Source organism: Electrona antarctica (genome assembly GCF_951216825.1).
Source record: "Electrona antarctica genome assembly, chromosome: 7".
Classification (NCBI taxonomy): Eukaryota; Metazoa; Chordata; class Actinopteri; order Myctophiformes; family Myctophidae; genus Electrona; species Electrona antarctica.
In genome coordinates, this window is record NC_136812.1 from 44,320,327 (window position 1) to 44,348,022 (window position 27,696).

Here is a 27,696-nt window from a genome sequence, read left to right on the forward strand (position 1 = left end):
CTAGTGAATATGTCAATTGTTATATAGCTTTTTTGACTATTTTATAAAATAATTGCTAATTGCAGAGTAGTGTTGATAGCATTTACAGTAATATAATTAGAATAGAATGTTTATTATTCACCCAATCAAATATACCACAAGACAAATAAGACGGCTAGAAAAAAGTACCATGACAAGAGGACAATATTTTTAAATTAATTTAGTTGTGTGTTGTGTGGGTGATGTGCGTGAAGCAGCCCCAACTGGTGTGAATCCAAACTAACTGGACTCTGAGCTGGGTGTGACCTGTTGTGCATTGGTGTGTCATTCTCACACACTCAAGAGAGCATATGTCATGTCAACATGTCCATCTGCTCTGGCATGTAACATCTTGCCCACTTTCGACAATAAATGTGTTGTCTACTTGACTGTGTCGGAGGAACCCCAAGAAAGCCACAGAGGTGGCTCGCAACAATGTCTTGCAGTTGCAACAAGTTTCCTGTAAATGATAAATGCTCTCTGAAAGGCCCCGGGCCCAGCCATGGTCAAATCGGACCCCACCCATCTCTGTGCAAGATAAAACAAACAGCCATAAACCATAAGACATACTTGCACTGTGGTCCGCATTTAGCTGTCCTAAAACCACTGGGTGGTGATCACTTGCATACAAATTTTCCCAAACTCATGGAGACCCTGCTTTTACATGACTAAACATTTATCTTTGATGGTGGGGCTATTTTGTTTCGATTTGCCATTTCCATCAGTGATTGGACCCTTAAGTATGTTTGTTGATTTGTGAATAAAACTGCAAAATATTAGTCAAATACTGAAATATATATACTGAAAACATGCATTGCATGGAATACTGGATTACTGGGTCAGCCTGGGTCTAAAACTTATTCAAAGAATTATTGACGATGGGTTCCCAGATTTTTCGATGAATTGAGTACGATGGCTGGACCCCATGGAAACAACCCAATCGGCTTTCTTTTTCTTTATTTGGGGGCTTTTCTGCCTTTATTGATAGGACACACTGTGTACTGAGAGACAGTACAGGAAACAGGGAGAGAGACTGGGAAGGGAATGGCATGCAGCAAAGGTTGTCGGGACCAGGACTCGAACCCGCAACACGCTGTCAGGCATGCGCCTATGTGGTATGCTTTCTTTGGTTTTTAAATCCTCTTAGCAGACCTTGTATTGAACTGTACTTTCCTGTGCTTTTTTCTGCAAACTGCTAAATTGGCCTGGGTCAGACAGGGCCCATGAAACCTTCACCTCTAGATGGCTCCAGTGCATCAATGGAATAATGCCACAAATACACCAGTCAAACCCCATAGGCCCCTCATATCACCATCACCACTACTCCCATAAATGTGGCCACATGTGTTTGTGCTTGTGCTTGTCTGATTTGTTGATTGATTCATATATCCTTAAAATTCTAAAGCCTTACATTTTTAAGTGAACAATTGAATTGGACTGTTTTGAAAACAGTAAAATATTTTCCTGGGAATGTTATATGAAGTGTCTTGCTGACTCAGCCAGTTCACTGACCATGCTCCTTGTGAGTCATAAGGAGGACTGGATCCAACATGTCTCAATCTCTCTCTGCACTCGGTTTCCTGCATGTCTCTCTACATTTCATATCTAAATGAATTATAAAATGCCAATATAATTCTGGAAAAAAAAAGAAGAGAATGCCATAATATTAGGCCAAATAACCTATTTGATGAATTGATTACACAGGACCACAATGGAAACATTGTGTTATCCTTTTAGCATCATTGTACTGTACTAATTGCAAACTGTTGTTTGCAATTAGTTGCAATTATGTTGCAGTCTCCTGGTGAAACTGTCAGGCCAACTAGTGGGTGTTGGTAGCAGTGCCAGAGGGTACGCATGGGAGGGACAAGCATTGACTAAACTGCAGAGATAACAACTGATACAAAAAAGATCTGATCACATTACCATTGCATTGAAGTGCCCATAGAACAACATTCAAGTGGAGTTATAATTACAGTATATAAACAATAATATACTGTAATATAGGTCAATTATCCCTGAGGAGATGTACCGGTAATAAGTAGAGTAGACCTATTGTCTGGAAGATAGATAACATAGGTCAAGATGTTTGAAAACCATGACATTATCTTTTACCGCATGCCGTGGAATTACAGCGTGTTATCACGCTTGTGAACTTCAGAACATGGGAAATAAGGTAACTTCTGAAGCATCACGGCATCAGAGCATCAATGTACCTCTGCTGTAGAAGACTCCACAGTTTACTTAGATCTGCTCAAAACATTTCTTCACTTATGCCCATTGAGATTTGAACACGGAATAAGACAAAAGGTAGGATTTTGATTGATAAGTATCCTATATTTGTGACTTTGTTTTCTGTATTGTGAATATACCAAATAGTTTGTTTTAAAATTTTTAACATCCAAAGATGGAGTTATAGGCCCAAGAGGCAAGGATATTTTAAACAAGAATGAAATAAAGCAAATAACCCCTAGCCCACTTTGGCACACTTTGCTTACTGTGTTAAAATGAAATTACCGCAATAGATGGCAACATTAATAAAGGTTATACAGGAATATTGTCCCTACAGTCAAATCCTGTACATCAGAAACCGTTTTTTCTGTGTGAGAAATGCCAGTTTCTCTCTCATTGCAGCACACTGAAAACTAAGGATGAGCGGACGAGAGGAGAGGCAGCTAACGGACAGCACAGACGACAGTCAGATAACAGATGACTCCCTAGAAGATCCAGGAAAGGTTGATGGACCATTTCATATCTGCGTTTGACAACAAACCTTATAACTATGCAACGCGAGTCATGTGGACTTGATATGACTGGGTTGTAATTATAGATTTTTGGGCTTTGTTAATTTCTCACTGGGGACTGAGAAAGTATCTCTGTATTTGTTCAAATGTAACTAAGATTTCTGTTATTTATTTTCCAGTGCTTGTGCATGCCTTATTTAGTTGTTCCCTGATTATACACACTTCTGTCATACAGTTATCACTATCCTGTGTATGGATTTAGACACAGTATAAGAAAGGCTGGAAAGGAAAAGGGCGCCCAAGAGTGAATTAACTTGATGTCTATAACGATGGAATTAGCATTAGTAACATAGGCTAGATATGTTCAACATCTATGCTTCCTGTGGCCTAATTACTAATTGATTGTTCGGCTTGACCAAGTTCTAAATGCATTGGAAAAATAATATATATATTTGTTTTGGGGGGGAGGGGGGGGGGGGGGGGGGTGTCTTTGAAAAGAAAAGTAGCCTAATAGCATCTTGTCTTCTCTTGTCAGCTCAGGACGCTTTCTCCTCACCTGGTGTCAGGAGAACTTGAAAGTATGCTGCAGTGGTCGATCCATCACTGGTCCTCTTCTTCAGAGGCACCATGCTTCGCCCCAGCGTGCACACAGCGTACACCACTGGTCTCCCAGCGCCAACAATACAATGCAAACTCATCAAATAAATACTATCCTGTTGACAAGGTATGCAAACACACCACAGCCTTTAGAGCTGATGATAAAGCAGAGGCTGCTGAGCTCACATGTATGTGTTTAGCATAACTGAGCTCTGGCAAACTTTAGGCATAATTATTTGGTTTATCAAAAGTCCAAAACTAATACTAAAGAAATCATTAAAAAGATATGTTCAGATAAAATGTGTATAAATCCACTTAGTGGAAAAACATTCAAAAGCTTTCAATTCAGATTTTCCATCATACATCATACATGATACAACCCATAAGCAATACCCCAGCTGGTCTACAGGAAATTACTGTGATTGAACGTAAATTAATATGTGTAACTGTAAACAGCACAGATTTATTATTATTATTATTATTATTATTATTATTATTAACCATTTCATAAAATTATAGAGAAATAGCTATTACATCTCAAATGGTTGCAACAAGTTGGAAGATTATCATTCAATCAGCCAGAGTCACATGTATCACCTGCAAATGGCATGTGCTGTAAGGTCACATCTGAAACGTGTGAAATGGTCTACAGATACAGAGAGAGAGAGAGATTGTGTGTAATGTGTGTGTTAAATCAGTGTAAACGCATCCTAACATGTGTTTTTGTCCCACAGCAACGTGTCACACTGTGTCTAGTGAGTGCAGCGTTCTTCAGTGCTCTGGGCTCATCTTTTCTCTATGGATATAATCTCTCTGTGGTCAACGCTGCTGCTCCTGTGAGTCAGCCATGAAATAATTCCCCTCTCTGTTCTGTATGAGAAGCTAACAATAAGCATAAGGTTACATAATTGTATAAATACTGAGGGGCAAACCAAACGTTTTTAAACTTTAAAGTTTGAAAATATAGACATCTGCCCATCAGAGAGGAAGTGTTCAAAAAAGACAGTCAGTCTGAATGGTCTTTGATGCTTTATATTTGCCTGAAGATCACATCATCTATAATAGTTATTTACTATGCTTATAAGGCATTGTAGGCTACTATGCAATGTATGCATGATAAAAGGTAAATATTGTAAACAGAACTCTCAGCTCCTTTATAGGTACAGCAACTAACAGCAGATACTTGGTAAAGTGGAGCATGTAAAATGGATAATGAATGGATCTCCTCATACTCCCCTCTCACCCTCTCTCTCTCTCTCTCTAGTTTGTAATGGAGTTTTGTAACAGGACATGGGAGGAGAGATATGGAGAAGCCATTGGAGAAGAAACAAGTACTTTCATATGGTCCATCACTGTCGCAATATTTTGTATCGGCGGTGCATGCGGAGCAATTCTTTCCACAGTACTTGTCAAGTACTTTGGGAGGTATGGTAACCACTTCAGCTCTATTTTATACTTCATCGTGCGATGGTGTCATGTGAAATGACAATGTGAAAATAGCCTATCTACAAGCTCACAACTTAGCAAAATAAAAAAAATGCTATTCTTGAAAATGTTAGCCTATGACAGGTGTGCCAGATTGAAATCTGTAAAAGGAAAGATCTGGCAGTTTTGAACAAGACTTAGAAACTGTCACTCTTTTGACAGCATTTCCGGTTGACAGTTACAGTTAACGTTCTGTGGCTGTAAATAAACAGTGTAAAAAGGCCTGTATGACATACTGTAAATACATCACCCATGACTTTGTGGTGGATCAATAAGTGTTCAAATGATTCCAGAGTTAGAAAATAAAGAATGGATCAAGGATTTGAATCACGACTGGAATAATATCCTTCAAATTCATTCTGTACATTACCTCTCATTACACTGTCTGCATACATGTATGTGTATTGCATTTGGCCTGTCTTTGTTGTCTGTCTGTGAACAAAATTCTGTCTCTCACTTGCTCTCTCTAGCCATGTCTATTAAGGTCCTTATCATTCTTCACATTAGGAAAGGCACCTTGCTTTTGAACAACAGCTTTGCACTCACTGGCTGTCTGATGATGTCGCTGGGGGAGAAGGCCGACTCATTTGAGATGCTCATCTTTGGGCGTATCATCATTGGAGTGAACTCGGGTGAGTGTTTCCTCAACTTGCATATGATGTTTCTTCAATAATCACAACCAACAAGATTTTATATACATTTATGGCCTTTGTCATTTCTAAGCAACTTGTGATTTATTTTCTAGGTATTTCTCTTAATTCCGTGTCCATGTACCTGGCAGAGATTTCCCCAGTCCATATTAGAGGATCAATTTGCCAGCTGAATGCCATCTTGGTTAACTCTGGTATACTGGTTGGACAGGTGTTGGGGCTTCCTCAGCTATTTGGCCAGGTCAGTGTCGTCAGAGAGGGAATCATATGTTGAGATTGGTAAATCTTCACAGATTGGTAAATTGTTCGCATTATTGTCAACCTTTGATAGCCTGATTATGATGAATCCATTATGATGAATTCCTGTACTGTTCTTTGTCTATATAGAAGTGTCTATTTGTACGTCTCTAAATGTTTTGATGAATTGAACATGGTGGACCCTGTTGTAAACAAGTGTAATGCTTAATTGGGTCGTCCACTCACAGTTAACAGCCTTTGTATTGAGTTTGTGCTTGAAATGTACTGTAATAAAATTTTCAATCAATCAATCAATGATTATCAGACTGAAGCAAGCAGTTCACTCAGTGGAGTGGGCGGGGTCTATGGTTGCTAAACCTTTGAGGCATACAGGTATTTAGCAGACACTCTTAATCCAGAGCGATTTACAGTAAGCAAGAACAACACATGGTAATACATCAAATACATAAAAATAGTCATCAAGGATCATAAGCAAGCTAAGAACCTAACATCTGTCTAACAGTAGATTATTGAGGCTAGTGCAAGTGCTACGGTAAGTGTAGCTAAAAATGCACAATGAACCAGTGTAAATTAGTTCAAAATGTTTATGCTGTGTTGTTGTTTTCCTCATAGGAATCCAGATGGAATTTCCTATTTGCTTTTATTGCACTTCCTTCAGTGCTACAGCTGTGTGTGCTTCCACATCTGCCAGAGAGCCCACGCTACCTGTTGATAGAGAAGAACGATGAAGTTGGTGCAGAAAGAGGTACACTATAATATAATGTAATATACGTACTGTACACAACACACACACACACACACACACACACACACACACACACACACACACACACACACACACACACACACACACACACACACACACACACACACACACACACACACACACACACACACACACACACACACACACACACACGTCACACACACACACACACACACACACACACACACACACACACAAGCAGGTAGCGTGGACTCTCTGGCTGATGTGGAACACAAGTGAAAAAAAAAACAATTGTACTTTTTCTACCACTGAAAGCTTGACATTGTGATGTTCCGTATACCAGCTTTCCAGAGGTTATTGGGCAAGCAGGACGTGTCCCAGGAGATGGAGGAGGTGTGGGCAGAGTGCCGGGCCCAGAGCAACACGCGGGCCATCTCTGCTCTGAGTCTGGTCAGGAACCCAGCGGTGCGCTGGCAGATCATCACTGTGATCATCACCATGGCCTGCTACCAGCTCTGTGGTTTCAATGCTGTACGTCACTTCTCTCTTTTCATGCCCAGGAGCCCCAAATTGATCCGTCTGAAAATGTTTTGTGCCAGAAGAGAGGATTTGAGAAAACAATTAAATACATCTAAATTATTCAAAATTTCTCAATACTTTCAAGATAAAAAAGAATAATGTTCAAAGCTTGCAGTGAGCTTGTAGATCTGCTATTTTTTTTAATAGCCAACGTATAAATGGATAAAGTGGTTAAAATGATTGTGATGCTGTATTAACAAATCCCCCTTTAGGATTATGATACTAAGTTTTTCTTCAGAAGATACGATAATGTAAGATACAAATAATACACATTACTTTATGACATGATACCAGGTCCATAAGTTTAGGCAAGATGACAATGTATTCTCACAATGGATGTTTAGCTAGGGTATGTGTCACTTCCTGCATAAAAAAACAACACAATATAACCAATTGCATGATGTAACAAATTACAATACACATGCTTCCTATCGCCTAAACATGTGATGTCATGCCACGTTTTTGTTGTCGTTCATGGTTTATCACAGCTGTTTTATTACACTGACGGGATCTTGGGTGAGGCAGGTATTGAGGATCAAATAATCCCATACATCACGCTCAGTTTAGGAGGCACTGAAGTTCTCATTTCCATATTCACAGTGAGTATAGATTTCATAAAACACTGAGCTACATTCTGTATGTGTGCAAGGTACTAATGCAATCTTTTCCCTCTTTTTCAAAGCTCATGTGAAGTTTACTTCATATAGTTTATTTTATTTTTTAAATCAAGGTATATTCTAGTATATCCTGACAGTTAGGACTTTTCACATAAAATGAATATTTGCTGAGCCACAAAGCAATTGCAACTTCTGCAACTTCGGCTGTGTGTGTGTGTGTGTGTGTGTATGTGTCACTCAGTCCGCAATGACTCACTCAATAATACACTGTATGATCATCAAATCCACACAAGACCATGGAACATATTTGTATATATGACTTAGTATCTGACTGTCATGATGAAATTTGGTGGTAAAGGTCAAGGTTAATAATTAATTTTCAAACCGGTAATATGTTTCTCAAGTTATTTCACTTCCCAGCATTAGTGACTCAACTATGCACACCTCTAGGTTGCCCTTTGCATTTAACACCATAATCATCATATTTTATAATGCCTTTGCTTCCTCCAGGGATTTTGGATTGAACGCTATGGAAGAAGGCGTCTATTCGTCCTTGGTTATGTTGGAATGGCCGTAAGCCTCTCTCTTCTAACATTGTTCCTCAATATCCAAGTAAGCTCAATTATGGCTACACAATACACACGTTACACAAGATTAGTTAAATCAATTTAAAAGGGACACACTACTGACTGGAACTCTGTCCTATTGTTGACAGCACTAGGCTACATACAAATTACTCTCCGAGTCCCAGTAAAGACTAAAACCTGAAACTGACAAACTGTTATGTCATTAGAAAAGCCTATGGCTTCTCTCTAATTTATGGAATTTTATTACAAAATGACAGAAAATGTCTTACTTTCCCTTGCTGCAGTATAATTTCATTTCTGCCCTAATTTAGCAAATATTGGTAAAATTGGGTATTGATCATTTTGAATTGGTTTCCAACAGCACAAAGCACCATGGATTCCCTACCTCAGTTTTGGCTCCATTCTGCTTGTCATAGTTTCCTTCTGTCTCGGCCCAGGTAATGATAATCACCATATAATCCTCTGTCTTTATATGGATAGAAAGCTACATTCTTACAATTACATTGCCCACTATTCTATTAGAGTTCATGAGAACAGATGAGTTGTGAACAGGGCCAGTGGAATATATTTCCATATGCTCACAGTAGTCTGTAGTAGATGATTGGTAAATTGTCTTATTATTTCAGTCTTATGTTCTAGGCCTCTATGACTTGGTTATTTATTTTTCCTCATATTGTCATTGTTTTTTTCTATCCAGCCAGTCTGCACTATTGTCGGATATTTTTGCTTTTATCTTCCAGCTGGGGCTTCTTACATTTTAACTGGTGAGCTGTTTGAACAATCCTACCGACCTGCTGCCTTCATGATTGGTGGAACTGTGTCGTGGATCTGCAACTTCTCTGTAGGCCAAGTGTTTCCTTTCATTGAGGTGTGTTAGAGAGGGTATAACATAATGGTGTACCCTCTTCCTTTTGACGCACGCACGCACGCGCGCACGCACGCGCGCACGCACGCACACACCACACACACAAAATGTTTTTTAAAATAGTAAAAAAATGGCAAATTAGTTTAGGGATAAGGGTTAAGGGGTGGCGCAAGAGATAGCCCAGTCTTGTATTGGCCTAAAATATTGTCTATATACATACATTCATGAATCCACTTGCTGACCGGCTGTCGGTATTGAGCAATTTGTTTTATAGGGGTTTCTTGTGACCCTCCCATTAACATCCTGTATAAGGCAATAATGTCAAACTTTCCTCATGCTTTAAGTAGCATGTGGCGTGTCAAACTAGGGGGGTTTCATGATTCTGAATCCATTCCAGATTTTGCACAAAAAACACTCCTTGGGCTAAAAACGGCCATAGCCACTTGCCCAAAATGTGCTGACCTCATCACATTTGTGATGACGGCTATGGCCGTTTTTGGCCGTCCACATCAGATGACGGACTATAGAGATAGGGTGAGAAGTTCAGTCACCTGCGAGAGACTCGGAGTAGAGCCGCTGCTCCTTCACTTGAAAAGGAGCCAGCTTGGTTCGGGCATCTAGTACGGATGCCTCCGGATAGTCCGAGGGGAGGGGGGGGGGGGGTATCTCCACACTGGCCTGGGAACGCCTCGGGAGGAAGTGGCTAATGATGCTCAGGAAAGGGAAGTCTGGAGGATGTTCATCAATCAATATTACTGTTAATATGACCGCTTTATTTAACGTTTTTTCTAATACAATACAATTGTGTCTGACCAATGCATAATGTAATTATGTCACGTGTATAGGAAGTATTGCAGACCTACGTATTCCTGGTGTTCGTCGTCGTGTGCTCGCTGTGTGCGATCTACATATACATTGTCCTCCCGGAGACCAAGAACAAGACCTTCAGGGAAGTCAGCCGCAGCTTTGCCGCCAGAAACAAAGTGTCCATCCCAGAAATCCAGAAGGACTACATCCCGATCTATAGGCATGACATCTAACGGTTTAATAGGACCAGAGATTAATCTCAACCCAACCCACTGGTGGGCCATGAGGAAATTTGAAAATGAGCCCACAAATAAATGGCAAAACATTAAGTCTAAGATTCATATTTAAAAAAAAGAATGTAGAAAACTCATTTTCTGAAAATCCTGAAAAATGTGTTTTCTTGGTGATACCAATAATTAGGAACTATACTATGTTACAGTATACTATGTTAGTTCCATTGATCCAAGTCGGAACACCATCAATCTTTGTTTATTGATCTTTTCACAGAAGCATTATTTAAATACTGGAGTTGAGAAATAATAAGTGGTGGCATTAACAGCTTCTCTTAATAAACGGAACACCATCAATTTGACCATGAAAATAAACAGGCTCTGAAAATGCAGTGAGGTCCCGGCCCACCCATCTGACCGCTTAACACGGCAGCCGAGAGTGGACAGGTGGGTGGAATGCTTTTGAGATTTATGTTAAGTGGGCTCTGATGCAGAAAATGTTGAGAACTACTGCATTAGACATTGTTGCAGGGTACAGTGTAAAGGCCCACGGGTCCATTTGGTTCCATGATGGAACCCAAATTAACTCTAATAGATTACACAATTCACCCTTTTGGGTTGGACAAAAATCCTTTCCCTCCATCCACTACCATTGAAATAACGTGTTTTTCAGTTGCTTTGTATTTATATTCTGTGCATACAATTCTTATTTTAAACTTGGTGTCAGTAAAAAGGTGCAGCATGGTGACTGGGCATATCATGTTTGTTTTAATTTTTCCCAAAAATTATGTTTTAGCAAATTCAACATAAACATGGCGGAACCAGGGCGGAACAAGGCAGAAAGAGCCTGCTGGTTAGTCAGTCAGGGACCAATCAGAAGGCTGACAAATGTTGAATTGTAATGGTGTGTAATCTATTGGTAAAAGGGTAGCAGTCACGTTTTGCATGGTATATTCTACGTATGAATCTGTATGTTTTCAGCTAGAATTAATCATTAAATGTGCTTTGAAAATCTACAACCTACTGTGTTCTATTCGACCTACAATAATGGATTGCATTTTTATAGCGCTTTTCTATGCACTACATGCCTACTCAAAGCGCTTACAATGGTCCATTCATTGATTCATTCATACATAAAACTGCGTTATATACAAAAATATATATATTTTCCTAGTACTTATTTTGAAAGAATCCGAGTTGCAGCAAACATATTTATAAAGAATTATATCAGACAGACAAATATTAGAATGTACAATATAACATTAACATTACTAATAAGTTAACCCGTCCACTGTAATAAAAAAATATGTAAAGCCATAAAAAAAGCAATACAAAACTTTTACTGTAAAACCTCACAAATTAAGTCTAAAATTATACAACAAATTCATGATTAAGAAAGCATTCCCCCAATGTACTGAAAATCGTAGTCATGGGATTCCTGAGAAGGCAGTACCCTGAATTCACACCATGATGGTAGTACCGTATGTTAAACTTCTGCGTTCTGAGAGAGCAGCGTGGTTCCATGCACTGTCTTAAGGCGAGGAGTGACCTCGCTGCGACAGGAGGCGAAGACAGCAAAAACATGGTGCAAAAACGTTAAAGATGGAGTGCCGTGATTTTTGTATTTTTTTCCAGTTTTTCATGTGTTTATGAGGTGACAGTACTTCATTAGAACCCTTGGTGTGGTTGTTATGTGCAATGATGTTTTCCCTTTACATTTCTTCCTGGAGGCCGAAACATTGACAGTCAAACGTGCCAATGAAAAAAACAGTGATATCACACCATCATCCCCTCCCCCTTTATTTATTTTAACAGCTCTGGGTGCGGCTTCAGTTTAGGTGGATCACCACTCAGCAGGCAAAGCAGGCATACTTAATGAAATGGTGGGCATGTCCACATAAAAACAACATTTTAACAAATACTGTGCACTTTTTATCCATATAATAATACCTGCTGATCATGTTTTAGGGTGGAAAAAAGCAGGCACTCCATCTTTGAGGAAAGTTCGACTTTTTCGCGGATGTTTGTGGAGAGCCAAGGTCGGCAAGTTGGCAACCAAGCAGAAGCTCGCTGTGGTATGAACTAGGCATACAGTACGTCCAGCGTTATGTCACTGGATCAGTCTCTTGAACGGGAGGACAAGAAGAACTGTACAGATCTTCTACAGATCTATACAGATCTAATGATGGCGACTCATTCTTCTCTTCAGCCGAGGCTTCCAGAACCTGCAACGGAAATTTGGTGCACAATTATATTATATATATATATATATATTTTTTTTTAATGTGTGACCCACTTAACCCATTCAGGCCCGACCTCAAAATTTAAAAAAAAATCTTCTAAATCCTCCAGTTTTCTGAAATAAATATTTTCACGATTTTTCAAAAATAGCAGATCTACAAGCTCATAGCGCGCCACTCGGTGGCGCGCTATGAGCTTGTAGATCTGCTATTTTTCAATAGCTAAATTATAACATAATGTTTAAAACACCAAAAGGGGTTCCCGCCCAAAATGGGTTAATCATGTAATAAACAAATAAGCTATGATGAAAATCTGATTTTAGCATAGGATTGGCTGGTTATCAGGTTCACTGAATTCATTGTTATGTATGCATTATAAAATATTTATATTATATGATATTATATACACACAAACAGAATTAAAGTGACATGTCACACTGGTTAATAACAGAGAATCAGACCTATACTGTAATTCACTTTGGTTGAGAATGGCAATATGTTGAATGTGGCGGCAACTCAAAATGAAAGCCATGCCTCACTACTGTGGGTACAGAGTACATTTACATGCACGCTAATGTCAACCTGATTAAGGCAAGTCATAATCAGCTGAGTTACTGATAACCATTTTTGTCAAATGATGTCATCATGCAGGCTAAGTTATGGACAGGACTATTACTGTAAAGGCTAATCAAATCAATGCTTAGTTATATTTTTGGTTAAAATAAAAATGTTAAAGATTTAAGCTTTATATTCCGAGAGTAATCATTGCTATAGTGTTTGTTCAGTAACAGGTCTCCTTGTTTCTTCAGCTCTTTAGTAAGCAGAGAATACATTTTCAGGCAGGTTACAAATCTCATCCAATCAGGAGAGAGAACCCAGCAAAGATCATTTATTAGCTTGAATTCCAGTTCCAATTGTATCTGTCAATATCTTTCATCACTTCCAATCTCACTTGTTTATCCTGTATGAGTTCCCTCTCCTAATTGGATGAAATTTATATCCTGACCTGATAAAGTATTTATTATTTATTTATTATTAAAGAGCTGGATATACAGGGCATATAGCAATGATTCTATGCAAATATAGAGCTATTTGAAACTATTGTAACAGAAATATCACTTACTACAACTTGATCAAATTATAATATTGTGTACACGTAAACATACCCACATTTTCTCCATGCATGTCAAGGGCACATGCATTAGGACCAGACATTAACATTAAAAAGCCAAAGCTACATTTGGAGATGTTAAAAATGGGTTAGAAAAAAATACAATATCTTTTATTTACCAATTTACGCAGCATCTGAATCATCGTCCCATTAACACACCTACAGTGCTTAAGCAATAAGCATTCAAGCAAACAAAACAAATCAAGAACATTTAATCAGTCAGAATTAGTCTGTATCAATTGGTTATTAGTATGCCACTATTAAGGTTTTGTCAAGCACCAATGTGCTTTGTGTCAAGTTGGTTAGATGTATTCTCACACCAATAATGTAATGATACAGATTCAGTTAATTTGTCCTTAATGGGACTGAGAGATTCATGCTGTTGAAAATGTATTTGTTATTCATACCGGTGCATAATTATAAGAAATAATCAATAATCGATAATTTTATGAAATAATTGGTTTATCATTATAGGCCAAAAAAAACCTTTCCAAATTATTAAGAGCCTGTAGATCGACAATCAACTTGCAGAGACTTGAAAAACTTGCAGAGACTTGAAAATTGATAGGTAATCAATCATAGTGAAATTTGTCATCAGTTTTTGTCAAAGTTGTGTTGGTAAAAAGCAAGGCTTTTGCACACCTTCAGGCGACAGGTGCGTAGGAGAGGGTAAGGTGCCCGACAATGAAGAACACCCGCACACTGTCTTCAAATGCAGTGAAAAAACTTTAATAGGGAAACAGCAACGTCAGGCTATCTATTAAAACATAGTCTGATGAAGGCCGCATAGGCCGGAACGTTCCCGTTTCCCTATTACATTTATTTCACTGCATTTGAAGACAGTGTGCGGGACTGCGGGTGTTTGTTCTTTTTCAAAGTTTTGTTGGTGAATAGTTATGCATTTGATGGTGCAGAAATTACAAAGATAGACCCTCGAGAAAACAAATTTTCATTTATGAACAAAGTTCAAATATCTATAACTTCTCAACCGTGCGAGAACTATCAGCTGGACTCGGGGTAGCAGATAATGTTTAATTACCGTATTATTATTATATTTGACTAATAATAATAATGATGATAATAGAATAGTTAATTATTCCAAAATGTATCAACTATCAAGGTTGGCAATAATGTCAAATATACCATGGCAGTCAGTGGGCTAAACATGGCAGACGACCGGTATGGTCCTTTAAGAGAGGTGAGTTACTGACAGAATAGTTTTGGGGTATGCATTGTTTTGATCAGTTGACTTTTTAAATCTTACCTGAGCATCATTCCCTTGTGAGGGCGGACTTCTAGTTGGCCGCTCATCCTGTTTGCTGGTTGGCTGAGATGTGGATACCACAACATGCCCAGGAGGTTTCCCCTGGGAAGGCTTTGTCTTCCCAACTGATGATGATTTAGTAATCTTAATTTGAGATGATTTGGAAATTGAAACCACTGGATTATCTTTAGCAGGTGAGGACTTAACTTTAGTGTCATCTCCTGGCACCTCCTCATCCGTTTCCTCCAGATCAGAGTCTTCCTCTATTTGAGAGTCAGTGACTGGAGAACCTCTCTCGGAGTGCTCTGCATCAGAAGAGCTCTCCATCTGCCCCGCATCCATCTCATCCTCGCGGAAGGGCCGGTCGTCCCTGCGCAGAGTCTCCACCTCCCTGGCAGGCTCCTCCCTCCCTCTATTGTGCCTTCTCTGGCGAACAGTGTCCCTGCCCGGTCTGCTCTGGCTGGCGGCGGGTTGTGGGCTGCGTGGAGCGACGTCCTCGACTGCTGCTAGCCTCTCGGGTTGTCCATCCCTCAGTTGACGGGGCGGGTCCTGTCCCAAAGCCGGGTCCCTTCGGCGTCGGCGCAGTGGTGCGGTGATACCGTACTGGAAGGCTCCCTGGACACCGGCATACAGAAGCACCTACAGAGCAGAACTATAGTCAACTCACCCACAACTATCTTTGTTAAACAGTCAATAGTAGCACTTGTCTCGTACGTGTGCCATATCATATACATATATTACAGGCTTTTAACCTCACCGACGCAAATTTAACAAGGTACATAGTATACTACATACCAAGTGAAAGTAAAATAATATCTGCACACTGCTTCTCAGCTCCAATTATTAATTGCTGTTCTAAACACTTCGATCTTACTCCATTTTATTCTGTTGATTGTTGTTTGTCCAGCACCTGAATGAGAGATTGGATTCATTCACCATCTCCTTTGTTACATGTACATACCAAAACACACAAATGAATGAATGCACACGCGCGCACGCACACACAGACACACACCATACTGACAGCATTTGCCGTCAGTATGGAGTCTAAGAATCAGCTGTTTTATGCAAGGTAGAGACGCTTAAAATGCTTAATGCACCTTTAACGGTTTGATTCACTGTTGCCTTGTGTGTATCTTTGGTTGTCAGCTATGAGTGTGCGTCTATAATTTTTTTTCATTCAGCATGAAGGTTCCTTACCACAATGGCGATTACAATAGTGAGGAAGACGGGAATCTGCAGGGTCACAGGTAGGTCTTTGAGGAGCGCTATGAGGAACTCACTGATCCCCTGGCCAATGTGTTTCAGAGGCTCTGTGATGAAGGTGGTGCAGGTGACCGCGATCGCCTAAACAGACACAAACATTCATAAAGCAACTGCCCCCCCCTTTTCATTACACAACGTTATTCCAAGATATATGTCTGGAGATTCCCTTTGACACAACAGATCCTTTCTAATAGTATGTTTGGTTTAGGCGAGGGTGAGATATGAATGAGATTTTTCATATCCTATGTTTTATCCTATGTAATAGGATCTACCACCTATGTCGTGCCGGCACCTGCCCCTCTAGACCAGAACTCACACAGGCTGGGCCAGGCTAGATCTGTGTAAATAAAGATCAATTAACCACAGATCCCATCGCCCATGGAGATGGTCAGCTGCAGTATATCCAATGACAGATTAAAATGAATAGGTCACATGATCAGAAAAAACTTCCGCAAATGATTAATTTCAGTGCCCACACTCTGAGTTCCTAGGGGAGGCTCCTGAAGATCCCATGACAGAAACATCAGCATGTAGTATGTAGTGTATCTGCCCTACTATACTATACTATACTATACTATACTATACTATACTACACTGCCTATAGAGATGCCAGTAGGTAATTAATTGTTCTACATTGCCCTTTATGGTATGAGTTTTGGGGAGTGAGCCGGCATTTCATCAGACACATTTACAGTATTAAATAACCTTAAAGTTTATAGCAATCCCCCACATGGATACATGTACAAAAAGCATGCACCCATAAACAACCAAACAGTTTAGATTCAACAAATAAGGAAGAGGCGGAAGAGGCCCAACACAATAATATTCTGTTTCAGTATATTAATTATCCAATGTAAAACAGTAGCTACTGTACCTTGGTTGGTGGTACCAACAGGATTGGGTTGACCATAAGAACCTCATAGTATTTCTTACAAGGGTCATCTTGAAGAGTCCACGTACTTCTGAACCACTCTGCAGTCAAACAATTATGGATAATAAATACCAAGCAAATGTGTATGTGTTGAATAATTCAAAAGCTGCAATCCATAGGTTGTGTGTCCTCTCCCAACAACAGAGAGGTAACTGCAACGTGTGGGAGACAGGCAGGGCTACTTGTCATGGTAGCTTCATACTCCAGCCGTAGATCCAGCATTTGTCCTATAACTACAGGACAAATGACTACAAAATAACGTCATTCAGAACTTCGGCAGGGTGCTTTAGTCACTGCACGTGCTCCTACAGCAGGGTTCCCCAATTAATTTTCCTCGAGGGCCATATTTTGACTAGGGTACCAGGCTGGGGGCCGAGTCCGCACGCGTGAGGTCGAGGTCTTGCCCTGAAAATTCATTTTCAGGGCAGGACCCCTGGGCTACTGACCCCCATTTAATGCCATTTATATCTAGGACCCCCCCCCCCCCCCCAAAAATAAATAAAAATAAAATAAAAAAACCCTGGCGGGCCGCCAGGGGGCGCTCCGCGGGCCGCAAATGGCCCGCGGGCCGCCTATTGGGGAACCCTGTCCTACAGGCTGGGGTGGCACCTATCAGAGTGTTGGGTGGGAGGAGTGTCCTCCCGGTGGAGACTCCTCACTGGCAGATAACTCATTAGCATTAACAACATACAATGTGTGTGGGAAGTAATATTTGGCGTAACTAAATTGGGGAGAAAAAAAGAAAAAAAAGAAAGTACAAAATAAATTAATCAGCGTACCCTTCAGGCTGTCGCTCCAGTCAATCTTCTTCATCCCAGTGCATTTGGCATTGAAACCATCCATTTTCACAATGTGCCTTTGGTGCTCAGCAAAAGCAATCTGACAGTAAGACAGTAGTAGCATTAGAACGGGTATGGCAATAGAAACTAGCATTTGCTTCCCTAACACGGGCCCAACTACCATATTGTTGTTTTCTGGCAAAAACCTTGTACTACATATTTAAACGTATGTTATTGCTTTGTACTTTGTTGTATAAGAGTGTCATGTAAAAGTAGCTGATCTACAAGCTCACAACAAGTTGTTGCCATTTTTGAAAGATCTTGAAAGTGAAATTGAACGTTGTTGGATTGACCAAGCGGTCGCGACCAGAAGACCCTGACCAGCCCTACTTACAGACTGGCACAGAGAGCAACCTTTTATACTCCCAACCCTCAGAAAGGGTTGGGAACCAACCCTTTACCAATGAAAAGTGTAACAAGTGCTTGTGATTTAATAATAACTGTCTACATGCATTAGATGTATTGGAACACAGGTTCTTTTTTCCAGTATCTGTAAAGTAACGGTTTTGGACATTCAAGTACAGTAAGTGATGATATGATACCACATGATGTACATAATCAGATTAAAGCTGCAATCTATAACTTGTATGTACTACGTTCTAGTAAGAACACTTCTTCTTAGACATGAATTATAGCCTTATTATAGGTCTTACAGACCTCGATTAAAGTATGTTTACCTTGTAGAGGTAGAACCAGTTCCAGATGATGCTGATGAAGAAGGAGAGAGCAAGCACTCTCCGGAACTGGACAAACCTGGAGACTTTTGACCACCACTGAGTGCTAATGATGACCACTAAGACCATCACAACCAAGGACACCTGGGGAAAGGTAGGATTGGACTTTATTAAATGCATTAAGTCCTAAAAAAAAGTCAGGGACCCCCATCTCAGAATATTTTGTTCCAGGGACCCCCAGAAGCAAAGATTTCAGTTTAAAATGTTTCAAAAATACTTATATTTAATCTGCTATTTTTTAATAGCCAACCCTAAAATCTAAAATGAGTCTGACACACATGCGTTCCCGGTTTTCATGGGTTAAATTCCAAAAACTAAATCTAAAATTACAAACGTACACAAAAACATGATTCAGACATTACGACATAACAAGGCGAGGTTACCTTTAAAACGGTATCGATTTCCACACCGAAAGTGTCCTCAAAGCGCCACTTCCAGGCTTCGTAGTCATGGGGTTTGAGATCAACCAATATTTGGCTGACAGCATCATCCAGCGCACCTGTTCTCCAGCTCTCCTCGCCCTCTAGAAGCTTCCGAATCTCTGCCACGGCCTGCGGGGACAGTCTCACTTTGGCATCATAGAAGATGTCCTGAGGGTCACTGGGCTGAGGGGAACAGGGGATAGATTGTTGCGCAAAAAGAGGTTGCACATCAACAATGGGTTATCTCAGTGGAGTGCCAGACCCAAAATCCAATTGAAAATCAGCAAAGTACTCTTATAGGACAAAGTACTCTTATTTCCACAAACGGAACATGCTCTGATGAAGGCTTATAGCTGAAAAGTCTTTGTTTATTGTTGTGTGCCAATAAAAAAAAATGGAAATGTGTGAGTACTTTAATTGTCTTCCATTGATTTGAAATTTTGGATGTGCTACCTTTTGGGGATTTTTTTATTCATACTTTAGATATGTATAAGGGATATAAGCGAATAATATTTTCCATGATACATGAAATAAAATTGATTATTGACAGAAATCAAAACGCACCACACCAACTCTGTCTATTTCCTTTAGGAGCTTGGTGAGAAATCGTTTGAACACTGGCGTGCACGTGGGCTGTTCTTGAACAAATGCAATCCTCTTTCTCTGATCTTCAACCTGAAGGAGAGGAGATATTTTTGAGAATAGACTACATAGAACCAGCTTTTAATATGATTGCTATGGATACAACCTAGAATCCAGGATCATTCAACAATATACATGATACTAACTAAGTGAGAGCAGAGTTATGCTGGAATCAGGCAAGCGGTAGACGGCAAAACTGCTGGACGGAACGGAACGGTAAAAAGATTAAATATTTTAACATTGATGCCGTCTGCCGTTACCATCGCCGGTTCTGGCTGCCGTGCTGTCCTGTTCCGTTTACCGTCCTGCTCCCGTCCACGTTCACTAAAATGAAGTCCGGTTTGCCATCTACCGCTTGCCTGATTCCATGTGAATGCAGCATTAGAGGTCTCCTCAAGTGAGGAACATGTTGTGGCATTTCAGGATTATAAAGATTATTATTACAGTTGCATTACCTCTATCATCAAAATAAATTAATACAATATGAAAGCCCAATGCTTTAGGCTCAGACTTAAAAGGAAGATCAGTTTGTAAAAGTCACTAACTTTTCTTTGCAACACTTCCACATTCTGGTTACAAACTTTCAGCTCAACGTCATTGGAGTCCTCGATGTGTTCTCTTCTTTTTGTTGGCACACTCGGATAGTGTGTTGGCTGCAAAGAAAAATGATGTTGTTTATCAATTAGCCTTATAACAGAAGAATGTTACAGAACATGTTATCACAATTCTGCAGAGCGGGAGACTGCACTGGTACTGCTGGCATCACATTTATATGAACTTAGCCTAGTGGTTCCTAACCTTTCCTGGATCAAGGCCCCCATCTGACCAGTTGACTTGGCCAGATGGCTGGGCCGCATGCATTTTCAGAGCATTTCAATCCATTTCTTATATATCAGTATGACAATGAAAACTGATTTTTCACAGAAAACATACCATGACACGTTTTTTGTACAGTTATAATATACCAGGTGTAAGATGCCTGATGATCTAAGGGTGGTAGCGGGGACATTCTCTTGAGTGAACAGGGTTTGATGAGGGCCCAGGTAGGGCCGGGCCTTCATTTTCGGGCCAGTTGAGAACTCTAGTTGTCGTCAGCTGCCGGGCGCGGCTGCACTAATAACTTTGGGGCAGGTCCGTCTAGAGTTTGAATGGACAGGTGGGCCTGTTGAGAACTGGTTCAGGCCCGTCTAGAGTTTGAAATTTGAATGGACAGGTATAAGGGAGACATCGAAGAGGAAGGATGGATGGGGAAGGATCAACATATGGAATGTCAGAACAAGTTCTGACATATTGTAACGTTTAGCACCCTGAGCTGGAGTCGAACCCCGATCTCCAACTCAGTAGACCAGGCAAGCAACAAGACACACCAAGAGAGCCAGCTCCCTTGGAGAAGCAAGTTACGGCCGGGTCTTTTTCAGGGTCATTACACTTTTTTTTCTCCCTCCAATATATAGGAGCTTTATTCCAACAATTATAAAAACTTAATACAGAAATACAACAGATGGGACACCAAAGAGTCTTTGGCTGGGGTTACATCATCTTCTTGAAGTTTTCTATGGCTTCGTTAACCTTTTCCACTTTGCTCTGTCGCACCTTCTCTGCAGTCTCCTGGACTTTGATGGGAACCTTCTCCTTATAATCACCCTTGGCCATCTTCTCCGTCAGCTTGTCCATTTGCTTCTCCAGGTCACCTTTCTTGGCGGTCAGTTTAGATACCTCCTTCTCCAGGTCACCTTTCTTGGCGGTCAGTTTAGATACCTCCTTCTCCGTCAGCTTGTCCATTTGCTTCTCCAGGTCACCTTTCTTGGCGGTCAGCTGAGATACCTCCTTCTCCAGGTCACCTTTCTTGACGGTCAGTTTAGATACCTCCTTCTCCGTCAGCTTGTCCATTTGCTTCTCCAGGTCACCTTTCTTGGCGGTCAGTTTAGATACCTCCTTCTCCAGGTCACCTTTCTTGGCGGTCAGTTTAGATACCTCCTTCTCCGTCAGCTTGTCCATTTGATTCTCCAGGTCATCTTTCTTGGTGGTCAGTTTAGATACCTCCTTCTCCGTCAGCTTGTCCATTTGCTTCTCCAGGTCATCTTTCTTGGCGGTCAGTTTAGATACCTCCTTCTCCAGGTCACCTTTCTTGGCGGTCAGTTTAGATACCTCCTTCTCCACGTCAATGAGACCCTTGAGCATGAGGTTGACGGTGTATCTGTCTGAGCCGATGGCCACGGCACAGCCCTCTGGGACAGCCTGCTCCCCGGGCAGGGGGATGACAGCCTGGGAGTACGACAGGGTCTGGATCTGCAGATTTAATAAAGAAATACAACAGATGAGACACAAGAGTCTTTGGCTGGGGTTACATCATCTTCTTGAAGTTTTCTATTGCTTCGTTAACCTTTTCCAGTTCTACTTGGCTCTGTCGCATCTTCTCTGCATCCAGCTCCTGGACTTTGATGGGAACCTTCTCCTTATAATCACCCTTGGCCATCTTCTTCGTCAGCTTGTCCATTTGCTTCTCCAGGTCACCTTTCTTGGCGGTCAGTTTAGATACCTCCTTCTCCACGTCAATGAGACCCTTGAGCATGAGGTTGACGGTGCATCTGTCTGAGGCGATGGCCACGGCACAGCCCTCTGGGACAGCCTGCTCCCCGGTCAGGGGAATGACAGCCTGGGAGTACGACAGGGTCTGGATCTGCAGACTGTACTTCTGCACCAGCAACGCTGTCTTACCGTCGATGCACTGGAGGTAACAGTGAGCTCTTGTCTTGGTGAGGTTGTAGTCTGCCCTGAGTGAGCGGATGGTCTTGACCACGGTCATCACAAACTCCATCTGACGATCCACCTCGTCACTCTGCCAGCAGAACTGCTCTGTGTCGGGGTAAGACGTGACGGAGATGCTAGGGGGGTTGTCCAGGGGCCGACGCCGGGGTAACCTCTGGAAGAGCTCCTCGGAAATGAAGGGCATGATGGGGGCGAGGAGACGCATGCCCACCTCCAGGCAGGTGTAGAGGGTCTGTCTGCACACCAAGGCCTGCCTCTGGCACGCACCATCCTCCTCCGCCTTGCTGAACACCGGCTTCACACTCTCCAGGTAGACGTCACAGAGCTCGTACAGCCAGAAGTTGTAGATGACTGTGGTGATGGCGGGGAACTCGTAGGCTCGGAAGCCCGCACCGCACAGAGACACGGCCGCACACAGCCGGGAGAGGATCCACCGGTCTGCCACGCTCTCCTCTCCACACAGCTGGACTTCCTCTAAAGGCACAAAGTTGTCCCCCAGTGTCTTCATGGCAAACTTGACAGCGTTCCAGAGTTTGTTGCAAAAGTGACGGTAGCCCAGGATACGGTTGACATCCAAGTTGATGTCCCTGCCTTGGCTCGTGTAGGCACACAGGGCGAAACGCAGGGCATCGGTGCCACACTCCGGAATTCCACTGGGGAAGTCAGACTTCTGACCCTGTTTCGCCTTCTCAATCTCCACCGGATCCAAGTTACTCTCTGTTAACTGGGCGTAGAGACCCTCCAGGGAGATCCCGGTGATAACATCCAGAGGGTCGATGACGTTCCCCAGGGATTTGCTCATCTTCCTCCCATGGGCGTCCCTCACCACAGCGTGCAGATACACCTCTCTGAAGGGCAGCTTGCCAGTGAGTTTGAGGCCCATCATGACCATGCGAGCCACCCAGAAGAACAGGATGTCATGGCCAGTCTCCAGCAGGGTTCCTGGGTAGAAGACATTCAGGTCCTGTGTCTCATTGGGCCAACCGAAGATGGAGAATGGGAAAATCCCAGAGGAGAACCAGGTGTCCAATACGTCTTCATCCTGTCTGAGGGAGATCTTGTCGGGGGATACGTTGAATCGTTTGGCTGCCTTCTCCCTGGCCTCGTCCTCTGTCCTCCCACTCACCCAGTAATGACCTTCCATGTCCTCTCCAGGCTTCACAGACGGGTCACTGACGGTGACAAAGTAGGCAGGGATCCTGTGGCCCCACCACAGCTGGCGAGAGATGCACCAGTCTCTGATGTTGTCCAGCCAGTTGAACCAGGTCTTGTGGTGGTGGTCTGGGATGATCTTGAGCTGGCCCTCCCTGACGGCGTCCGCTGCCTGCTTGCCCATGTCGGCACAGTTGACGTACCACTGTGGCTTCAGCAGGGGCTCCACGATGTCCTTAGAACGACTGCATACTGGTACAACCATTGGGTTGTCTTTGATCTCTTTGAACTGGCCAAGGCCCTTCAGAGCCTGCAGCACTGCCTTCGTGGCATCAAACCTCTTCATACCCAGGAACGGAGCAGGTACGTTGACGAGCAGCCCTTTCTCATCCAGGATGTTGTTGAAGTCCAGGTTGTGTCTCGTTCCCACATCGTAGTCGTTGTGGTCGTGGGCTGGAGTGATCTTCACAGCACCTGATCCAAAGTTCATGTCCACAAAGTCGTCAAAAACAATGGGCATCTTGCGGTCTTCCTCCCATACTCAGGCTTGAAGAATCCCTGTTTTTCCCACCAGGGGTACCAGGCAGCCTCCACATACTGCGGACTGTAAGCATCAGGAAGAGGGCTGACAATGTCTTTCTTCTCTCCGGGTGGGGTGGGGATGTTGTATGAGGTCACTCCCGGTTCCTTCTTCTCAGGCTTGGCCTTTTTCTCCGCCTGCGGCTGCTTCTTCTTTTCCTCCATATCCTTCTGCTTCTGCTGGAACTTCTCCAGCTTCTCCCTCTTCTTCGCGTCCTTTTTAAGCTGGGCTTCAGTCTTTGGTGGACCATTGACAATAGATAGCATCAGTGGACTGATGCTATCAGGAGAGGGATTAGCAGCAGCAGCAGTAGTAGTACTGCTCTTGGGTGTAACTGGCACCATCTTCTCACACAGACTAATCTTTCCCAAGACCTTGACAAACTGAGGCTGGTTGATGCATGTCAGGAACCACCGGGTGACGTTACAGAGGACCTTTCTGTCTGGAGCCTCCAAAGCATATTTGAAGGGCAGGAGGACTGCCATGGCTACGGCCATGTCAGCCAGGGTGATGACCTCTCCCACCAGGAAGGTTCTGGGTTCCAGGGCCTGGTTTAGAACCTTCAGGACACGCATCATCTCTGCCCGAGATGTCTGCTGGAGCTTCTTATCGAGTCCAATCATCCTCATTAGTGGAAACACCACAGCGCAGGACACTGGCGTGAGTTCGTTGTCTGCAAAGCTGAGCCACTGCCACACCTGGCTCTGTTGCTTGTTGTCCAGCCCAGCCCTTTTCCCCTGAGAGGCCAAGTACCAGGCCACAGCACTGGACCCGCACATGACAGAGCTCCCTTCCCCGGCGCCCAGCACCAGGGCGGGTCTGGACCGAGCATTTAGGGAGGCCGGGGGGTCCGCTGTGACAGTGCGGGGACGCGGGCTTGAGGTGCAGAATTCTGCACTTATGAGGGCTAGAAGACTCCTGAAGTCATCAGGGTGTGGAGACACATAGAGAGATGACATCCCTTTTAATGAAACAGTAAGAGACATCAGCTTATGTTAGCAACACAAGGGAGACGCTCATGAGCGTATGGAGATCTAAGGGATGACAATTCAGGGATCTCCATATATGGACTTAACTGCGACAGCAGGTCCCATTTACTATGACATCAGGGTCTCCACATCCACGTCACGAGACCTGGGCACCATATATGGTGCCCGACACACTGATGGGAAATGCAAGATTCCATAGTATATTCGGTCGCAATTATTAATTAAATCTTAGTGTTTTTCAATTTATTTGGGGGTCCACTTGCAGTATCCTTACAGCCCACCAGTGGGTCCCAGGGTGGGACTCCAAATCCCAGCCCACAGATTGAGAATCACTTGCTTACCCGAACCCCAGCCAGCCCTTATTAGAAATCCAACCCAGAGTCCATTAGTAGGGTACTGAGAGGGCAGAGAAGTATGGGCAGTGCAGTGGTCACCTCAATGTTAATATTGGCTATTTGTCCTAAAAAACATTTCCATAAAACAAAATAGTATGCTTTGAGAAATTGTCTGGAATAGGTCCAGCTCACCTCTGGTTGTTTCCTCATGGTTTTGGTGCTGGAATCGTAGTTAAGCATATCATATGGGTCGATCCAGTCGTCGTCGTGTTGTCCCATCGCAGCATGCAGTGACAACAAGCTGCATACCAGCACAATGAGCTGCATGTTGGCAGTGGTGGTGACACCGTTTGACATTTATTACAAGCTAACCAGCTAGCTATATGTACTTTGTAAACAACACCGGGCCAGCGCTGAGGAATTGTGGCTCATAAATACATTATTCCACCAAAGTGCTGATGCGTGTTAAGTACAACATATATATAAACTAAACTCCCTTTCTATGTGTTAAGTAGGTTCTTCTGAAACCAAAACAATGCTCATACACGTCTCACGTTAGCTCCGTGTCACAGTAATGTCAGTCCTCCTCCGAATCGATTAAAGTAAAAGATATGTCTGCGTTGAGAAGATCATGGAATGTAAAACTTGAAATGATAAATAGGCGTAGTCCTATCCTATGGACAAAATGTACCAACGTTTCTGCGCAAAGCAACGAGTCTAACGAGCCTTTCCGTTTCGTTTTCAAAATGTCATGCCACGGATATATATATTATGGTTATGCCATAGCCATGTCGCGGAGCATCATGGTATTTGTAGTTTTTGAGGGGACATAATGTGTAGAGTATATCTATGGTGTAGACTAGAGGCCATCATATCGATATGTGTCTATGTGATCATCATAGTAGCCATTCCTGGCGTCTATTAATTAACATGGCAATTAGTTTAAAGTAAGCTGATGTTACACATCAATCATGCCACAGGCACACATTTAAGGATTTATTTTGATATAGTACTAGACTAGTAAGTATTGGGCCCAATTTATTTAACTGACTTACTCCACCCCAAGGTAAATACGAGACAACTGGGCCTATTCATAGTTTGGATTTTCGGTGGTGAGTAATAATAATAGGCCTTCTAGTCTAGATGGAACAGGGGTCCACGCACATAGGGTGATTTGTTAACGCCACCAGTTTTTTCTTAATCATTGAAGGGTCTATTTAGATTCTGCCAGGTAACAAGAAAAAATACCCTTTCTTACACATACCCTACGTAAATATGCAAATGAAGAGACAAGAGAAAACAACATAGGCCTAACTATTGCCAAAAACAAGACAAAGCAAAACTTTGTGAAAATGACAAATGAATGTTTCCATACAATAAGGACCCAAGGAATAAATAAAAAGGTTATGAAGATTCAAGGACATCTTGACTATTTTGGGGCAAAAGCTGCACAAAATTATCTGAAAATGTTCGCATCATATTATCTTTCCTTTTCCTTTTACTAAATTCTTAGGTGGATTTTTATGTTCCAAAAGTTATTTTTTTAATCCTTGAAGGGTGTATTTTAAGATTCTGTCAGGTAACAGGCAAAGACATTTTTAACCTTTCTCACACATAAACCAGCACATCTTGCTCAAGGACACTTAGACACTAACTCTGGGGTTCAAACTGGCAACCTTGTGGTTGCCATCCGGCCACTCTACCCGAGGCACCACCGCCCCAAAAGGTGATTGGGCCTTCTCATTTGTAGCACCTACTCTTTGGAACGATGTACCTCTTTACTTGAAAAATGCAGAGCCAGTCGATACATTCAAAAAGCTGCTAAAACTCATCTGTATCGTAAATATTTTGGTTTGCTATAGTGATTATTTCTATGTTGTTGATTTCTATGTACTGTTATGTTTGTATCGATTTCCATGTACCTTTTTTGTTGCCGTTTCTTATTTTATTGCTGCTTTATTTTTAACTGTGTTGTTCTTGTTATACTCTATGTTATTGTACAGCACCTTGTAACAATTGTTTTGAAAGGCGTTTTCCTTTAACAATAGTGATGTGAGGCTACTGAGTCGAGTGATCGTGATTTACATTTTTGATACGTTAACTATACAATAGTTATTTCCTTAGTTAATTTTTTTGTTAAAACAGTTGGCATTGAATAACATATTAGCTAAATTAACCATACAATATATACAGTATAT

The 27,696-nt window shown here is 42.1% G+C and overlaps 4 protein-coding genes across 5 annotated transcripts; 1 reads left to right on the plus strand and 3 right to left on the minus strand.

The window, feature by feature from the left end:
* Nucleotides 1-2,669: 2,669 nt before the first annotated feature.
* On the plus strand, nucleotides 2,670-10,167 carry LOC306926273 (solute carrier family 2, facilitated glucose transporter member 9-like; the record flags this gene model as incomplete). Its single annotated transcript, XM_079505542.1, has 9 exons — nucleotides 2,670-2,753; nucleotides 4,094-4,195; nucleotides 5,329-5,476; nucleotides 5,590-5,735; nucleotides 6,365-6,497; nucleotides 6,823-7,010; nucleotides 8,624-8,699; nucleotides 9,003-9,130; nucleotides 9,973-10,167. 9 exons carry the CDS (start codon nucleotides 2,670-2,672, stop codon nucleotides 10,165-10,167), a joined length of 1,200 nt encoding a protein of 399 aa, XP_079361668.1.
* Nucleotides 10,168-10,407: 240 nt separating this feature from the next.
* On the minus strand, nucleotides 10,408-26,259 carry LOC306926968 (uncharacterized protein). Of its 2 annotated transcripts, XM_079506523.1 has the most exons (13): nucleotides 25,691-26,259; nucleotides 22,057-22,353; nucleotides 21,267-21,962; nucleotides 20,219-20,326; nucleotides 19,596-19,706; nucleotides 18,993-19,214; nucleotides 18,553-18,693; nucleotides 17,816-17,915; nucleotides 16,980-17,077; nucleotides 16,040-16,186; nucleotides 14,840-15,478; nucleotides 13,695-13,742; nucleotides 10,408-12,389 (listed from the first exon to the last, which is right to left on the minus strand). In XM_079506523.1, the coding sequence occupies exons 1-13, from the start codon at nucleotides 25,853-25,855 to the stop codon at nucleotides 12,270-12,272; spliced, it is 2,892 nt and encodes a 963-aa protein (XP_079362649.1). In that variant the 5' UTR covers nucleotides 25,856-26,259; the 3' UTR covers nucleotides 10,408-12,269. The 2 variants fall into 2 exon arrangements, with proteins under 2 accessions (XP_079362649.1, XP_079362650.1); XM_079506524.1 differs by lacking the exon at nucleotides 22,057-22,353 and having other exon boundaries at nucleotides 21,243-21,962.
* Nucleotides 22,388-24,114, minus strand: LOC306927292 (valine--tRNA ligase-like; the record flags this gene model as incomplete). The annotated part of the gene is made up of 2 exons (XM_079507001.1): nucleotides 22,388-22,401; nucleotides 22,497-24,114. 2 exons carry the CDS (start codon nucleotides 24,112-24,114, stop codon nucleotides 22,388-22,390), a joined length of 1,632 nt encoding a protein of 543 aa, XP_079363127.1.
* LOC306927294 (valine--tRNA ligase-like) lies at nucleotides 24,120-25,176 on the minus strand (the record flags this gene model as incomplete). The annotated part of the gene is made up of 1 exon (XM_079507003.1): nucleotides 24,120-25,176. A coding segment is annotated over exon 1 (1,041 nt), but the record flags the coding sequence as incomplete, so codon positions are not given.
* Nucleotides 26,260-27,696: the final 1,437 nt, after the last annotated feature.

Excerpts from the sequence above, each read along its gene's own strand:
- LOC306926968 (XM_079506523.1), bottom strand. The coding sequence starts at position 25,855 with ATGTCAAACGGTGTCACCACCACTGCCAACATGCAGCTCATTGTGCTG. Across the intron at positions 21,963-22,056 it reads GCCAAGTAGAACTGGAAAAG|ATCCAGACCCTGTCGTACTC; the intron begins GTTAACGAAGCA and ends TTAAATCTGCAG. Across the intron at positions 17,916-18,552 it reads ACTGGTTCTACCTCTACAAG|ATTGCTTTTGCTGAGCACCA; the intron begins GTAAACATACTT and ends TCTTACTGTCAG.